The 19,117-nt window shown below is 39.8% G+C and overlaps 1 protein-coding gene across 1 annotated transcript in view; it reads right to left on the bottom strand.

Moving 5' to 3' along the window:
• Positions 1-12,635, bottom strand: part of SLC9A3 (solute carrier family 9 member A3) — a 52,470-nt gene extending 39,835 nt beyond the window's left edge. Inside the window, exon 1 of the mRNA XM_050892138.1 lies at positions 12,440-12,635. Coding sequence (XP_050748095.1) covers positions 12,440-12,635 — 196 coding nt within the window. The remainder of the gene's footprint in view (positions 1-12,439) is intronic.
• Between the last annotated feature and the right edge of the window lie 6,482 nt (positions 12,636-19,117).

The raw sequence follows: 19,117 nt of genomic DNA, 5'->3' as shown, positions 1-19,117 counted from the left end.
TCCTGCTGTTTTTACATCCTCATACTTTCAAACACCAAACAGCATTATTCAAGTGAACATGCCTTGAAAACTATGGTTTTTAGTAGGGTCAACTATGTTGTATTCCTTAGGAAAGGCTAAAGAATTAAGATGTTTTATTGAATGCTCAAAAAGAATGGTTTTGTCTCAAAGCAAAAAGCTTTAGCTTTTCACTTAATTACCATTTTCTTCAGTACAAGTATTCAAGACATGAAAACAAGATGTACTTCTGTTTACTGAAATGCTAGGGAACATAAGGTTGCAAATAAGATTAATGTATTATGTACTAATGAATTGCTGCTCCCCTTAACTCCGTGATAAATGTGACAGCCCTTTTTTCAGACTCATGTGAAGTGTAACCACCTCATCCTCAGATCAGAGAATGTCTGAAAATTGATTGAATTAACTTGAGCAGGGGGAAGGGGGAAGGTGAATTACAAAGCATTTATCTTTCACTGACTTCAATGCCATATCTATCACACTATGAAGAAAAAAGAAGTGTAGTTTCTGAACTTGCTATGTTCTTTATTTCTAATAAAAAATTTGGAAAAGTGCAGACCTTTTTTCTAAATGTTATCAAGAAGAAAGTAATAAAACCAGCCTTCTCTTTCAAGACGCTTTTACTGCATAAGCAATGTAAGTTTTCATCACTACAGGATACAAGTTTCAGGCTCTGTTATGGATGCTACACAACCACTTAGATAACTGGCCTGAGTGAGCTACCACCTTCCTTGTTTTACAACTTATCTTTCATTCTTGTCTTGAATCATAAGACTTTGCTGCATGAGAGATTGTGGAACACAGAAGTAAAATGAAAAAAAAAGGTAAATACTAAAATAGAAAAGCACTTCAAACTCTGCAACTGTGGATAGCTGCACCATACTGTTTTTTTTAAACCTGTTAGGTATAATCATGTACAGATCAGCAACAATGCAGCAACTGGCAGATATATAATCCACCTTTAAAAAGCCCAAATAAAATGAAGATTTATAGGATTATTGGGAGCAGATACAAAGGTTGTTCCCTGATTTGAAGGAATACTTAGCATAAAATTGAAGAGAACAAAGTGATGCTGACTATTCACCTTGTCTAGGAAATGCCTTGTTAGTGGGGAAAAAACTAAGCCTTGCTATGCATGTTCTTTTTACACCTCTAAAAGGTAACATCCTCTAGATACACTGTACTCCACAGGACAACATGTAGAGCCACTGGATAAGTCCCCCTGAGAAAAAGCTATCCTCTTGAAGCTCTATAGAGCAAAGTCTAAAAAAATCTTATATTGCTAATTCATGGTAGGAGATTATGACTAATGGATATATTAATAGAATCTGTCAAGCAGTAGTTTATGACAAAATCCTTTCAATGAATGGAAGATATGTTAACAGAAAACCTCTGATGATAGTCAAATATTTATCTTCTTTATGATAACAAAACAACAGAAATTAAGAAAATAAGAAATGAATTAATACATGTATGTACATACTTTCTGCTCTTTTTCTGTTTCCCTCACAATCTAATTACATCATTTTTGTGCAACATACATAATAGCACTCTGACCTGTAGCTTCTATCCTGCCCTTTCTCTCACAGTACTTCCTATCCTACTTTTTTCATTAATGATCAGTGCACTGATCAACACAAAACTGTTCATTTTCTTTAAAATGTGGACTATCTTACTCAGCTTGTTACACTAGAAAGATTGTGCATGCAACTTAAAGTAGTTGTTTGCCTATAAAATTATCTGTGATTGCTTTTCCACATGGCATCTATGGTACCAAGTATTAAAGGAACATGAGAATAAACATAGTATTTATGCAATATTTCTGCTTAGAAAAAGAATACACTATCATAATAATCATCCATGGCAACTAATCTAAACAGATAACTGAGCTCAAAATATCTTCATCTGCACTCCAAAAATGTACCTTGACAAAATACCAGTTCAATAGTCAAAATTTCCTGCTATCCAGAGTCAGATCTTGCACAGTCTTTTGTGAAGTGAAACAAAGATAGGAGACAAATGAGTATCATATAAAGAAGCAATAGGAGACCACCATGCCCATAACTATCATGGACTCAGAAATTTCCTGGTCCTTCCTGTAGGAGATGAAAGAACTGTAATGATGGAATATCCACCCACATAGTTTTGCCTGAGGGGTTTTTTTTTTGGTTGGTTGCTTTGGGTTTTTTACATTTTTGTTTGTTTGTTTCAGGGTTCTTTTTTTAGGGGAACAAAGGCAGTCTTCTTGAGAAAAATCCCATTAGAAATTGGGAAACTGAGATAGGATTCCAAAGTACCAGTGCTGCATTTCAGGTAAGTGGAAGATCCAGAAGTAATACCTACCTAGTACAGAGGAGGACTACAGAAGTGTGCTTTCTGGCATACAGTTGTGGGCAGAAGAGAGATTTGTAGGAAGCAGATCTATCATCCTGTTCTGCAGGAAGCAGGGAACACTACAACCACCGCCTCCAGGTTTACACATGTTCCTGCTGAATCAGCTAGCTACTGCTTGAGCTTGGTACTACCAGTTAATAGATCTCACTGCACATTCCCATCAAGTAATACTATTCATTAGAATATCAGTTCATCCTGGAGAATGGTTTGTCTAAAATAAGAGATGGAACTCGTACTGTATCAGCTAAGAGAAGGCAGAAGAGTGGGTGACATAAGAGTAAAAGCCATTTAGATCAGAAAATTGAAGCCATTCTGATCAGAAAGCATCGAGGTTAGAGGAGAGCTTAACTTTATGCCAGTACCTTGTAATTCCTTTCTTTAATTCATGATGGCATGACCATCATGGCCACCATGTGGCCACCATGTATTCTCCTCTCCTCTGTATATTAGCATGCGATTTTGTTCCAGTTAATCAAAATATACTGATTCCATCAAAACAGCATGCAGAAGTGTTGCTTTCTTTGACCAGGTAGGATGTGAATAAAGGTCCATCCATGTATGAACACTGCTAATCCAAAGACTAGGATCTGCAGGTCTAACTGATAGAGCAACTAATTCTGGAAACCATTTCCACCACATGAAGGACAAGAAGTTCCTCAGGAGTAGTCAGCACGGCTTCATGAAGAGGAAGTCATGCTTGACCCACCTGGTTAACTTACATGATTAAATGACAGGCCTGGTAGATGAGGGGAGAGCAGTGGCTAGTGTCTACTGGGCCTTCAGTAAGGCCTCTGACACTGTCTCCCATAAGAGCCTCATAGCCCCTCAAGCTGTTGCCATAGGGGCTGGATGAGCAGGCAGTGAGGTGGATTGTAAATTGGCTGAATGGCTGGGCCCTGAGGGTGGTGATCAGTGGTGTAAAGTCTAGTTGGAGGCTGGCAGCTACTGGTGTACCCCAGAGGTCAGTACTGGTCCAGTCCTGTTCAACATCTTCATTAATGATCTGGATGATGGGGCAGAGTGTACTCTCAGCAAGTTTACTGACGACACAAAGATGGGAGGAGTGGCTGATAGGCCAGAGGGGCATGCTGCCATCCAGAGGAATCTCAACAGGCTGGAGAAATGGGCTGACAGGAACCTCGGGAAGTTTGGCAAGGAGAAGTGTAAAGTCCTTCACCTGGCGAGAAACAACCCCATGCACCAGTATATGCTGGGGGCCACCCAGCTGGAAAGCAGCTTGGCAGAAAAGGTCCTGGTGGGTCCCAGTAGACACCAAGTTGAACACGAACCAGTGACGTGACCTTGCAGCAAAGAAGGCTACTGGTATCCTGGACTGCATTAGGCAAAGTATTCCCAAGTGGGCCAAGGGAGGTGATCCTTCCCCTCTACTCAGCACTGGTGTGGCCACACCTGGAGTACTGTGTCCAGTTCTGGGCTCCTCCATACCAGAGAGACATGGACATACTGGACAGAGTCCAGTGAAGGGCCACAAAGATGATGGACTGGAGCATCTCACATATGAGGAAAGGCTGAGAGAGCTGGGACTGTTTAGCCTGGAGAAGAGAAGGCTCAAGGGGGAATTTCATCTATATATATAAATACCTGAAGGGAGGGTGCAAAGAGGACAGAGCCAGGCTCTTTTCAGTGGTGCCCAGTGACAGGACAAGAGACAATGGGCGCTAACTGAAACATGGGAGCTTCCCTCTGAACATCAGGAAACACTTTTTCACTGTGAGGGTGGCTGAGCATTGGCATAGGTTGCCCAGAGTGGTTCTGGAGTCTCCATCCTCAGAGATCTTCAAAAGCTGTCTGGACATGATCCTGGGCAACCAGCTGTAGGTAGCCCTGGTTGAGCAGGGAAGTTGGACCAGACAATCTCCAGAGGTCCCTTCCAACCTCAACCATTCTGTGATTCTGTGATTCTATGATTTTGTGAACTCCATAGGAGACCCAGTGTCCAGCAGAATATCAAACTGATGCCTGTGTTACAGGACACTGTGTGTGTATTCCTGTGTTCTTTTTCCCTAGCCATCAGCTTCAGACAGTTAGATCACAGGAGCAGTGTGTCACTGACTTAAGCCTTAAACAGTCACTTATCACTGATGGACCCAATTTGAAAGATTACTTTTCCCCATCTCACTACTGTCCCAAAGTCATCCCCAGAACTAAGTAGGATGGAATAGCTGAGGACCAGAGCTATTTCAGTGGAAAATCTGGCAACTTAATTCAAACCAAGTCCTATAGCGGCTTAAACTCTAGACTATGTATCAGAACAGAAGAGCAAGCATTCAAACACTATTTCATTCACTTTGGCATTAATATTATAACCACTTAAACCACTAAATAACATTTATTAAATGAATTTGTTAAGCATATGTCTAAGCTGTCAAGGCCTGAAAATCTACATCCAGATACTCATCAGTACTGCTATTCCACTGGAATGGAAGGATTGTAATAACTCCATACTACAACTATATTTAGTTTCATGTACGATCACGTAACAACTATACCTCCAGTACAACTGTTAGTACTGATGTACTTACATTAACATAAAGCTATCTTGTATCAACCTATGTCACCTAGTCCCTGGAATACTATTATACCACCAAGCCAATGTAACAACATTCATTTTAATAAAGGAGTTCGAATGTTTTAACTATGACAAAATAGTTAACACAAAATCAGTTTTGTGTTTAGACAAGTCCCTCCATCAGTTTACAATCTGTTTACACCTGGGAGATTTTAATTATGAAATCTTACTGGCTCAAGACCTTTACAGGTTTCTGAATATTTAATATTTTCCTCAAAGCCTAACTTTTGGAAGTCAATGAATCCATAAAGCTTTCACTTTCCACTTTTTTTCCACTTTTAAAAAACTGTAATTGAAGCAGAGAAAATTGTAACCAAACGTTTTTGAAAATCAGTATACAATCTACTTGGAGATTTTCTTTCTTGGTGTCTGACTACTGCTATATTAACTTTCGGGGTTGACAAAAGGCCGAGGCATTTTTTCTTTCAATAGATAAAAGCAGAAGAACTCACTTAAGCACATATTAGTGAATCCAGAATGACTTCTTCTACTTTCAGTTATTGGAAGGAGAAAACTCTCTGGATCCATCTACTTAAAAACCCTGCTTTTGCATAGGCCTTTCAGAATATCTTCCAATTTTCTTCTTCCATGAATAAACATTAAATATCCGCACCTTAATTAAAAGTGTTTCCACTTGAAGTCTTGCATGCCATCTCAGTCAGCTCTTCCTTGTCAGACTGTAGTTTCAGTATTTATGACTTTACAGTGCTCTACATAGCAGCACATTGGGTATCAAGTCACTCCTTTCATAGGGGTGAATACTCTGTAAGCTGAGTTTTGTAAGTTCTTGTTTTGTAAAAACAAAAGGAATCAAAATATTACAACACAGCCAACCAGCCATGCTCTGCAGTTTACCAAGACCGTTTTAATGGTCTGAAATTTTACATGGGTGCCACTTGTTAGCAAGTTGAAGAATAATTAGAGCCCCTAGTTCTTTGGGGCATTAGTTTAACTGCACTACTGCAGAGAGATGAGAAAAATCAGAGACAATTTCCTGAAAGAGCAAAAAGAATACTCAGATAAGAAATATTCTTCTACAACTTTGGACTCCACACTTCATCTTGGAATAGAATGAGCCATACAGAAGGTACAGAAGAACTCAGTAATCCATTACCCCATTACTTCAGAGCAATTAAAACATGGTAAATAGGGGGAAAAGAAGTTTTGTATTTGAATTCAAAACATTTCTTTAGGCAAACTGATGGTGAAACTCACTGACTTTTGATAGACTTCTGGTGGTATGAGTTAAAACAACTGGAAAAGCAACTTTCTTACTGCCAGGTCAAAGTAATAATTCAGGACTTCCAATATCAGCTTCCCTGCTAAGCACTTCTAAGACACAAAGCTCCACAAAAACAAAGGGGACCTCACAAAGCCTTTCACTTGAAGAACCTGTGTACACCCGAAAGGGTTTGCTGCTTGCACTTTTTACTTGCAGGCCTGTGGTCTGCTGCATTACCACCTGAGAGATTTACAGTCACTTCGGGGGTTTGTAGATCACTCTTAGTAATAAGTGGCTTTAGCTCTGAAGACAGTAAATCAATGGTTTCAACAATCCTAAGAGTACAGTATTAAAAGGATTCCATTGTTCTACAGAGAACGCCGAGCACTTTGCACACAGGTGCCTGAAAGTAATTGATGGCAGAGATCCTTTCTTAGGTATGTATGCCTGAACTGTATTCAATTCAGGGCCATTCTCAAAATGCCATTGTTTTCTTATGTAATTCACACAAGTTACCATTGTACATTTGCTATTTGTCAGGGGATGTAATCTGAATCTTGTCGAATTATACTGTCCTGATATCTTCTTCCCTACTCTAAATAATTAAGACTTGAGACTTGCAAGACTTGGAGGGGGAGGGGGGAGAAGAAAGATATGTGTTTCAGGGAGTCAGGAAGGACAGGAAAAGGATACAAGACTAAAATGGAAATAAAATGTGGAAATAGGCATCCATTTACAGATCATAAATTTAATAAAGACAGGGCTTACACGGTTGTTCCTAGGACTGGAAATGCTGAGCTATTATTCTATGTTGGAAATGTTCTTTTCAGCTGCCTAAAATGTTGCATACAAAAGGTAATTCCTTAGAAGGCAGAGACTTTACAGTACTTAACATTCCTAGCTCACAGGTATTCTAAACAGCACTTTGCAAGAGGAAATACAGCATCTGACTAAAATGAAGACACCCCAGCTATATAATATAGTTGCCAGCACAAATTTATAGCATTTCTATGTAATTGTTTTTAAGACAGATAATAAGAGGCTATATCCAGGAAGGAAATGCGTATACCTCCCTTTTAAGTATGCCAACATGTTCCAGCTTCTACTGAGTTCGCAAAAAAAGATGCATTTTTTTCCTTGTTATCTTGTTCAGGATATGGGGGAAGGTAGCCAAGTCCAGACTTCCTAGTCACAATGCAAAGTCCTTTTTCATATTAGCAGTTTTTAACAAGCAATACAATCATAACAAGGCTGGTAATTAAAGCTTTGCAGGGTCTGGTAGTATTTCAGTCTCTATTTTCACTTAAATACTTCCAATAAAGTTCTGCTAAGCATCCTTCAACATTTCTTCCTAAAGATGTTATTTACTGAAGAATTGCCAACAGAAGAGCTATTCTCACATTTTTTGCTTTTATTAAAACAATACCCTAAATCACTTTCTCTAAATAATTAATGCTTCTCACTAGAGCTAAAATGCCAGGATGAGAAACTTGGGGAGTCAAATGGGCTTTTGTTTTGACAGTTTGCTTTGGAGGGAGGGGTATTGATTTCTTCAAAGAAAATATCGCCCCAGGAGTCTAAATTGGATGGGTTGTTAGACCTGCATTTCACAGTTCCTTCCCTAGCCCATCCCTAACATGCTTAAAATTCTCCACAGCAATTGTGTTAAGAAAATACTCTGAAGAGCTCCTTTCTCAGAGTAGTTTGAGACAATATGAAGGGGCCTGGGCATGCAGAAACCAGAGCATTTGTAGGAACTCATATCTTTGTAAGCTTAGAGATACAGTGTGCTTTACAGCTCATGTCCTCCTGGGGTCTCAAGAGCTGATGGACTCAATAAGTCCATCTGACACAGTATCTTTTTGAGCTATCACTAGGCCAGCCTTCTCCTAAGTGTTTGTTCGTTGTTATTGAATCACTTCTTCCCCCTCCTCCAAGGCATTGTGGCATTCCTGAAGACGGATTTACCAGCTGCCCTGGATTCAAATTTCACTCCCACTTTTAAATTTCTAATATAAAAGCCTTTAGAATTTGTGTGCAACTACACAGACATTAAAAAAAAAGCTTTTGTGACATTCTTAGACTCAGCATAAACTATACCAACAAAAACAGTTGGCAAGAGGTTTGCCTCACAGATAATCAAAAGGCTATGTACCCTTCCTCATTCCTGTTCATAGTCACTCTCACACCGTTTCTTACAGTTGCTTATCTGCTCCACATTGGGCAAGTTCAGGGGACTAAACAGACAGAAAGACTGCTTTGTAGGGTTTTTTGTTTTATTTTGGGACAAACAATTAACTATTCTTCTGAAAAATGTTATAGTACACAAAAGGACTTAAACCACAAGTAAGAATTTTACAAGTTCCCCAAAGTAACCTCCAATGAAAATATAAATACAATGTCTCTCTGTCTCCTAGGATTTTGAACAAGTATAGAAGCATGCAGTAAATATCCCCAAGTAAAAAGCATACTTCTTTTTTTGCCATAGACATGGCCTCAGAAATATCCTCAGAAAGAATTGTATCCAATATTCAGCATTTAAACTATTTCTTCTCTTGCCCATTTTTAGCTCCTGAGCTGATTATTCCTTTCCTTCTACTTGTTTCCAAAGTTGTTTTCTGATGTCCCTCCTACTTCTGGCTTTTTCTGTAGCAGACTTGCCTGCCACTGTTTGTATCTCCTACATGTCTGTTTATTAAAAGGTTAGTTTCAAGATGTGATCTACTGAAGACATATAAAGAAGGAGGAGAGCACATGATGAAGTGAACTTAGAAAGCATGTGCAAGGCTGGTCAGTGTGCATGTGTCTAATCTTAAATCAGAACTATGCTGTGCAAGTATGTTGATTAAAAATGTTACATCCTTTATCAACATAGATACAGTAGGAAATGCCCTAGTCTATAACTATAAATACATACATGTATGTATTGGTATATATTTTTTTTTCATTGGTATTGCTTGTTTCATCTGGAGAACCAAGGTACCAGGAAGTGGACACCTGAAGTCCACTAGGAGGGTTCTCAGCTGTACCTCATGTACCTTCTTCATGTAGATAAGATGTTTTTCTGGCTTAGCTTTACACATGTAAGTCGTTTATTGGCCTTATCCCGTAAGGATAGTCATTTGTAGTGATAAGAGAGCCTATCAAAAGAGGAAATAAAGATCATTAGCCAAAGTGGAACACTGTGTACCTTAGAATGAAGAGTTGGAACATTTCAGATGAAGAGGGTCAAATCAAATCAAATCCGTTTAGTATGCAAAACAGTACACTGAGAATGCATCAGAAGTTTCATAGTAGACACAGACAAATTAATTTATTTCCTATAGTCCATGAAAGCCAACTGTATGAAGACTCTTCTTCCACAGTTTCATTTGTAGCAATACTTAGACTTGCCCAAGAGATATAAATATTCTTCACACGGACAAAATAAAAGGAAATAGCAGCTTCCTTCCCACAAAGCCCAAAGCACTCTTCATGTATTTGGGATGCTCATGAGAGTTCACATACAATAGTTTATGTTGGAGAATACCTTGCCAGCACCAATTTACATTCTGAATGTACACAACATGAACATCAAGTCCCAGAAAATCCACAAGAATCTCCTATTAAATACACGTTTCCCCAAGCCATATAACATCATGAACTGAAACATAAAAAAAACCCACACCCACAAAAAACCAACAAACAAAATAAAAAAACCCACAAAACCCTAAGGTTATTCTAATGCAAAAGAAGGCAAAGTATTCTCATACACGTTTCATCCCCAGCTACTAACTGCAATTCCCAGAACACCCTTTGCTGACCCAATTGCCTATCATCCACCAGTAAAACAGCTCTCCCAACCTCTGTAACCATGGAGAAGTGAGCTTGCATGCATAAGAACAGCTCCCCCCCTGCTGAAAAACCCACAGCAAAACCAGCATTTTGACTCCACTACCTTTGCCCTCCTTCAGGTAGTAAAGCAAGAGACACAAGGGCAGATGGTCTATATTTTCTTCCTCAGTTCTTTTCTGACTGCTTTTTGAATGTATAAAACTTCTTTGATCCAGCATAGCATTTTTGCTATTCAAAATCTTCTGATAGATTTCTGGTCTACTTTCCAGAACGCTTGACACACCAAGGCAGATAGAAGGCTGACAAGCTGTTTTTTTCAGTTCCCTTTCTCTTTGACTTACATGAACACCTTCATGCTTTCTTCATTAATAAGCTGTTGAACAGTGAGTGTACATTTCTGCTTTTCTGTATTTTATTTGTGACTGGTGAGGAAACAAGGAGCATTCGTAGGCTCTCAGTGGAATACAGCAGTTGTCCGTTGCTTCTTCAGAGACAATGTCCAGAGTAGTATAGGATTGTAATTACAAATGTGAAGAGAGAAAAGAACAAAGCTTGAGAGCTTTGGGGGAGAAAAATGATGGAGTTGATGATAGATACTATCTAGTAGTGTAAAGTGACGTGCTCTGTGCAGCTGTGAAAGAAGTGCAAAGAATTTAAGAACAGAACCAGTGACATTCAGCTCCTGAGCTCCAAGGACAATTAGTGCTTTATCAAGAGTTTATACTGAGGACTTCATGGTAAAATGGCTCATCTTAATCCAAGATAATCTTAATCCAGGCCATTGCAATTTAAATATAGGACAATCTAACTGTTCTGTTAGCTTCATTGGGTTTCTGACACAGCACCAGTATGGTTGTGCAGTACTAATATTACTCTGTACAACTGTGGCACATGTACAAAGCAACAAAGCCTTAATAACACAGAGAGTAAATACTTATTTAGAAGAGTATCTCAAAAAGAAGGTTCAAATGAGCAACCTGTGTATTAGTTTAGTTAGCACAATTTTATATGGACTCAACGTTGTCACTGTTTTTTCCTGTATCTGGTTTCCCCAGCTTTCTCCTTGATATAACCCACCAATAAAAGTCAAATAAAACAAAACTGTATTTTTATGTAACCTAGGTAATGCAGCAACCACCTAACACAAACTATTTGCAAGGTGTAGTCCACCAGTGATTCAGATAAAGATATTTAGTTATATATCTGTGGTTAAGCAAGTGAAACCCAAGATGCAGGTATCACTGAAAAATGCTTTCACCTCTACATAACTTACTCATCATTTTTAAAATGTTTTATTTGGATTTGGAGACAGCATTTTCCACCCAAGTCTTACTGTGTTTAGCTTATGTGCTAGACAGAATATACCTAAGTACACCTTTTTACATCTTCCATTCTCTGTGACATGCCAAATCCATGGAATGTGATTCTGGTATCACAAATTAGTATTAACAGTACAAGTACAGAAAAGTATTAGTAGGATTTTCAGCTGATCATACCTTCTGAGTTGAGACTGACTTTAGAGATGATCTATTGAAAATGACATTTTCAATGTCAGCCAAACTGGAGGTCTGTTTTTAGATCCAAAGGTAAAAGGACTGAAACTAATAGCATCAAGCAAATAAAACACATTCCAATTAAACAGTGACTCTTCTAGTTCAGCAAACAGTGTTATTAATATAAGATTGCTTTTGGAAAAGTCACAAAGTTCCAAACACAAGAGTTAGAGCACTCATATAAATTCACTTAAACTACACTGACGTTAGGCTAAGTCCTTGCTTTTCACCGATTCCAATTTCTTGAAGAAAATTCTGTGTGCTCTAAAGCTTGTATTTTTTCAGCTGCATCAGATAGTCTGATAATACATATTACCTTTCTCTATAAACTATGCTCTTTCACTAATTCAGCAATGCACTGCAAAGCAGAGAATGCTAAGTTCATATGTGTAGTTTACAGTGTTTGTTTTTGACGGTGCAAGCTAATATAGCTACCAATTGTAATCAGGAGAATAGCATATCATAAACTGGAATAGGTATTGTATAAGCAATAAAGCCCAATTTCTGTTTCACCTCTGTAAAAAGTTTTTCCCGGGAGCAACAGTAATGCAAGGTTTCAAGGAACTGCAAGGGTTTGCAAGGAGTCAGTTGCAGAAGCCACAGTCCTAGGCGCTGAAAATGAACTAGGTAACCCACTGGGGCAGGTGAAAATCACACTGCTAAGCGCCGTGTAGGGCAGTATTATGAAATCAGGACAGAGTACAGTAAACCCCCTGAAAACGTGTCAGCGGACTTCTGATAAGCTTTCTTCATTTACGTTGGGTGGGAGAAGGGGAAGGGTGAAGGGAAAGGGAGAGGACGTGTATTAATATATAACTCCGGACTCACCGATTTTGGCCAAGCTGGCCACAAGTATCCAGAGTGTAATGATATAAGGGTCCTTGACGTGCTCCCATTTGAAAGAGACGATGGCAAAGCTTTGAGGATGGCTGCTATTTATAGGGCTTCCCGAGCTTCTCTGTCCCAGCGCCGCTGGGAGAACCATCAGCCCCAGGAGGAAGCCCACTCCAGATACCTGCCTCATCTCCAAGCCACAAAACAAAATCCTGCTTCCCCTTCCCGGAGAAATCCCGCCTCTTCGGAGGTCCTTGGGGGCGAGGTCCTTGTCCCTTCGCAGAGGCGCGACCGCAGACTGCGGACCGCGGGACACCGGTGCGTTCAGCAGGCGGCGGAGGGTCCGGTCCCGCCACCGGCGGCACGGCTGCGCCGGCTGGCTCGGGTGCCGCTTTGCACGGGGTGGCCAAGGAGGGGTCAGGGGCTCTGTGCGGAGGCAGATGCTTCGAGCTAGGGTCCTGCCGCTTGCCCGCACCTGCCTTTATCAGGCTGCTCCCGAACGGCCGGAGGCGGAGCTTTCCCGCCGCTCCCGCGGAGGCTGCAGTGCGGAGACAGCGATGCCCTGAGCGAGCACCTTTCGGGATCGGCAGGGGAGCTCCGCTCCGCCGAGGGGATGACGGCAGGCTGGGGGTTGTGTCCGCCGTCCCGGCTCGGCTCTGGGCACATGGGGGTGGCAAAGAAGTGGCCTTGAGCTTCTGGCGCTAGGGGCCAAGGCTAGGGCGCTCCCGCGGGCATGTCCGAGGTGGAGCCCGGGATCCGGGTTCAGTTCGGAGCCGGATAAGCAGGCGATCCACGAGTCTCCGTTTGGGTGCTTTGGATGCGCAGCCCGATGGGTCAGCCTCCCTCCCTCAGACCCGCTGTCCTAGCCGGTTGCCACCGAGGAAATGCGCTCTTCTTTTGCTTTTCAGCTTCAAAGCGCGTTAGGATCTAGCTCACCGAAGATACAGCAGATTTCTCAAACCAGCTTTTTCTTCTGTCCACCAGAGAGCACCTCTTCCCACGGTGCTCGGGGAAATGACATCGGCAGGCAAGGTTTGGCTTTCCACTTAGATCTGCTTGCAGCTGTTTGTCAAGATGTGTTATATTAAAACCGCTACCTGGCTTCTTTTCTCTTCTTTTTTTATGGTTACAACGTGAAACCTTTTAGAAGGTGCTCACTTTCCCCCTAAAGCCTTGTTTCTTGCTGATAACATTCGCCTGGTATCCTGAATGGTCCGTGTTGTGTGTTGTAGGCAGGTAGACCCATGATAATCATCACCCTGCAGTAAAAAGGCAGCAAAGCAGCATGTTCCCAGCAAACAGAGCTGAGTGCATCTTTCCACACACCACAGCAGCAGCTCCTGTCCTCTGTTGCTCCTGTGCTCTGAAGCAATCCAGCTGGCCACAGGTGCAGTCCACTGCTTCTGTGACTTTCTGTGGAAAAATAATACCTTTTTGTTTTACTTACATGACAGTTGGTTCTATCAAGAGTTCAAAAATGAACATGATAAAGCTCTCCTTTAAAATGCTTGGGAGATTAAGAAATTGTTTCGATTATTTCAGTCACTGGAGAGAAAAGCTAAGTACTTCTTCAAAGTCTGACCTGCACGCTCTATAAATCAATTAACTGGTTAATTAAAACAATAAATTTGCATGGAATGTCATTGTTATAAAGGGCGTCTATCATTATCACATAATAATCTTATTTAGCTAAGGAACTCAAGGAGCAAAGTTCTCTTGAGTTAATGCACTGAAGATTCAGTTATTATTACCTCAAACCAAGTGCAGGCCTTGTGTTGGACCCTCTCTTCAAACAATGAAACATCTTGGGTTTTTCGTTTCCCCTGCTTCTTCATTACTTAAGGGAAAGGAAATTATGTAGGAATTTTTTAAACTAGGAGCCAATCTGAAGATGGAATTGGCAACTCTTTTTAGGAACCATGACAGACAGCAAAATATTTTCTTTACATTTAGGAAATGTTGTAGATAAAGACCTGAAGAATATTTCAGTGTCTAACAACTGAAATCCTATCTTTATTATTTTTATCTTTTTTGGAGTATGACTTAGGCATCCAAATGTCCTTTAGAATTTGCTCCCACATTTCTTCAATGTTCTTCAAAAGGCTCTGGCCAATGCGAGAGTAACATTTTTGTGCATTGCCATTAGAGAGAGAGAACTACAGTTAGAAGTAAGTAGCTGCTGATCATCTGCGTAACCTGTTGTTGAGCCCTGTGGATAGTAGTAGTTACTAGTTGTTAATGTCAGTTCCATTTGCTGATATTAGGAGAACAATGAACTTTAGTAGGGACAAGCTGTCAGCACTGTTTTTGTTATCACAACTTATTCCAAGTACCGTCACATCACAATTAAACATTTCAGCTGCAGCTGATGAAAGGGCACCACAACTGCCACAGTGTCCCATCCTATATATGTGATTCTTCCCAAATCTAGTTCCACAAAATGATAACTGGGTTAGAAAGAAACCTTACTATTGAAAGTGTTGAAGCTAACCATGTTGTTAGGACAAATATGTCATAGATCATACCTGCAGCTGTGCTAGAAAAATGAGAAAGCCTTCTCCAGTGGATCCTTTCTACAGATAAGCAAAGGCTTACACTTCACTTGGAGGAGCTGCAGCCAAGACCATGCCTCTGATTGCCCTTAGGTAATGTTCTGCTCATGACAATACTGATGACAGCAACGAAGTTACATGACAATTCTGAGTTTGCCGGTGGAGGTAAACTGCTATTAGCAAACAAAAAATGTTGGAAGTACCGTCTTAGCACAGACAAGCTAATGTCAACATCCTGCTCAGTTGAAAGTATAATGCCCAGCAACCTACCTTAAAGGGACGTTGTGAGAATTGTAGAATTTGTAAAGATTTTTTAAGGCCTTGGTCCAAACTGCTACACAGGTACATAATTTTGCTTGTCACAAAATCTTCTCAAAACAAGGTTTACAGCACTGTCAAAATGCCAACACTGTGGGTTGTTTTAACAATAACAAGTTAATGGTTCAAGGTGTATCTGTGACATTCGTCTTATCATCTAACTGTTCACGGAATTTTTTTAAGCAGGCTGGATATCAAATGACTGTACATATCAGAGAATTCTTGTGTAATTCATTAATATGTTAGTATGACACAGAGAGGACAGAGGAAGGAACTGGCAATCATGAATCTCCTGCAGGTACACGAATACATGCTAAACCAACAGTCCACTGAATATACATTAACTCATGTACAGAATATATAGTTGTACAAGAATACATTTGCATTTATGTATTTATTAATAGATTTCATTTTCTTGAAGGTTCTTTATGGAAGCCCTTATGTAGTTTCCTATGACCTCATTCTGTATCAGTAACAAAAAACATTAGCTTGAGTACTATGTTTGCAATAAAGATATCATATCACACAACAGCTGATATTTCCTGACTCTCCAAAAAGATCTCACAGGGAAGAGTTCTACTTACTGTAAAATAATATCCTGAGTGATTATTTAATTTTTTTTGCAACTGAAAGAACTCCAACATTGTCACTTCTGGCAATGTTGTGTAAATAATTGCTTAGAGAAAAGAATTAGTAGTATCTTATACCCCCTTCACATGATCTGTGTCCTGTAAAGATTACTTCTTGGGGATTTTTTTGAAGCTGAGGTAAAAGACAATTTCAGTTAAAAAAAAAACCAACACATAAACTGAAAACTTTAAAATTATATTAGTTTTCTCTAGAAAGCACACACAGTATTTCAGTTGTACTTCGAGGTAGAAGTTACAATTAACTTTCAGTATTAGCATTTACAACAAATGTGTTTAAGCTGAGATGAAATTAAGAAGCACATTCCTGTGGAACCCAGAACTTTCATAAAGGAAAATAAATAAATCTAAGTAGCAAAGAATTGGCAAATCAACTGTGAAAAATCTCCTGATGCAACATAAACCATCATAAATCACTTATTGTCATTCCTGTCTTCCTCAGGGAAATGCACTCTTTTTGTATTAATGTCTATTAAATGCATGAGCAGGTTAAGGTAAGATTTTGCAAGGAATATAGTTCCAGTGTATATTTTTATGCCATAATTCCAACTGTATACATAATTAAATAGAACAGTAATTGTTGTGAATGGCATTGTACCGATATAACTGTATGATTTGGTGAAAATTAATGTGGTTTATATGCAGATGAATGAATAAGCATATGAATTTATAGTGAATTTACTTGATTCAACAGCTGACATTTTGCCAACTTCTCTCCAAGTGAAATGAGGGCAGCTGTGCAAGTTTATGCTGCAAGGAGTTGGACAAATATTGCTGGACGGAGTAAGCTGCAGAGCATTATGTTGCAGCATGGTGAATATGAACCTCTGAAATGGCTTTGAGAAGCAATGTATTAATTCAGCCCACACACATTACTATCAGTTTAAGTGAACAAAATGAAGACTAGGGTGAGGACAAATGAATCAGAGAGGTAGGTGAAAATGGATTTGGCTGGGAAGTAGGATGGCAGAGGAAATTAGCTGGATTTCTCATGACTCATTTCAAGACATGACTGAATTTAAGGACAGTAAGTGGAGGGGATTTTTACCAGATCCCTCATTTTTAGCCTCACATCTTTTTGAAAATGGCAGACATTTCAGGCAGATTGTGAGATTTTTCTGTTTTGTTCTTGTTGCTATTATTGTTTTTAATGAACCCCCACATTTATATTAGATTAGCAGCTAATCTAGTAGGAGTGGGAGGGTACAAGTGACAAACATTAACCCCACCTACGACCTCAGTTAAGGATGGCCTCCTCCATAAGGGATTATATCTGTGTGAGCTCTCAGTGTAATGAGCAAAGGAAATGAGACAGTGAAGAAGTTGTTACTTAGCACCAGATACATAATACATTTTATCATATTATGTTGAGAAAAAAACCATACTTTTATAAAATGCCATGTGTATTAAAAGTCCTCCTTTTTTAAGTTTCAATTTCAATGAAAATTCTTCTATTCCGTATTAGGACTCTTCTGGGCTTGCTACTAGTCAAAGATGACCTCAGAGATTTTCTTCTGTGACAGCCTGCATCTTCCACACTTTCCCTCTTGTACTGTTCACATTCCCATGTTTTTGGCATCCCACTCCTATTCTATTTCTCTGTACTGCTGGTCTCTGCCCTCCTTCCTTTTCATGCATGTCTTCTGTCAATACTCACCAAAAATGCCAAAAACTGAGACCTAAGGAACACTCAAAATGCTATTTGTGTATGATGTTTCATCCCAGTGCTCAAGCTCCCACATGACTCTCTCTCTGTTACTTTAGATTCAGCTTTGTCATTTTTCAGCACATATCCTTCCTCCAGGTACTCACACCAGCCTGACCAACACAAATGCATATACCAGACTCAAGACACAAGTCACTACTAGTTTTCCTAGTCATAAGGGAGATATTGTATTTTCTGATCTTTAAAAATCAATTGTCATTTTTTTCTCTATGTTAAAAAGGCTGGGGGAAGACTGTGTCAGAAACCATAAGTACAGATTTCAGAGATCAAGTGGGTAAAAAAAGGAAATGAAGGTGCATCTCTCTGAATTGTTTCTGTGTACAGGTATTCAGCTTTCTGTAGCTTAACCTGAGAGGGAAAGCAAAACAAACAGCTGAATTGCTTAGGGGGAAAAAAAGTGACCCTTAAATAACAAAGCCAGCTAAATAGAATAGTTTCAATTTCTAGCATGATAAATTTACATTTATTTCTTGGTTTTGTATCTAGGCTCAGATGCTTCTTGAGCTTAATTTTTGGCTGACCTATGGAGAGGGAATCTTTCCTTTTTATGATTCTCCATACACCATGCCTCTCTGAAATTCATGGTTCATGCCTCCCCTGCCTAGCTTAACGTGTGCATGTTCATATTAAAAAGTCCAGTTGGTTTCACCTAGAGCAGCTACAGAATTCAATATGTCATCCCCAGAGCTCCTCTTTTGGCAGACACATAGGACTTGTTCAAAAGCATCTGTGATACCTGCAGGTGGAGAGTCCCCCCACCCTCCCAAACTGAACAAGAGTGTCTCCTGTTCTCCCTGCCCTTCATAATTTACTGAGGTCTGCACAGCTGGCAGCAGCCACTGTCATGTAGTGATTCACACTTGTTTCTACTGGTAGGCCATGGGGTGGACGTGGATGGTTTATCCAGTACGTGAAAACTCGGCAACACGAGTAAATTCACTTACCTGTTGCAATACGAAGCTTGTTCCAGCAGAGGGAGTGACCCTGCAGTCTGCCCGGGCTTGAGGCCACCCAGTAACCCGTGGGGACGGGGCTTCCTGGGCTTCTGGGATCTGATGCTTGTTTAAAGCCGCTCCTACCTTCACGGTGCCTCCTAACGTCAAAACCCCCAATCTAAGCCTCTCCTCTGTCATTACACATAAAGGAGCTTTCATCTGAAATATTTTAGAAGGCAGCTGAGATTTTGTGAGAGCAAAATTTTGCTTTTTTTTTTTCTTTTTTTTCTTTATCTAAATTGTGATAAATAAAACAGTGAACCTTGGCTGATGTGCAACAATAATCATGTAATAATTAGCAGTTACTTTGAACTTAAATAAGGTAAACCAAAGAGTCAAGTAATTAAATTAATTATGATACAAACAAAATCTGCCAACACAATTTGTGGCTTAAGGTATTGATTATGGCAATTTGATCAACAGAAAAGACATAA

Source organism: Gymnogyps californianus, chromosome 2 (assembly GCF_018139145.2).
Source record: "Gymnogyps californianus isolate 813 chromosome 2, ASM1813914v2, whole genome shotgun sequence".
Lineage (NCBI taxonomy): Eukaryota > Metazoa > Chordata > Aves > Accipitriformes > Cathartidae > Gymnogyps > Gymnogyps californianus.
This window is presented reverse-complemented; position numbering and strand designations above follow the sequence as displayed.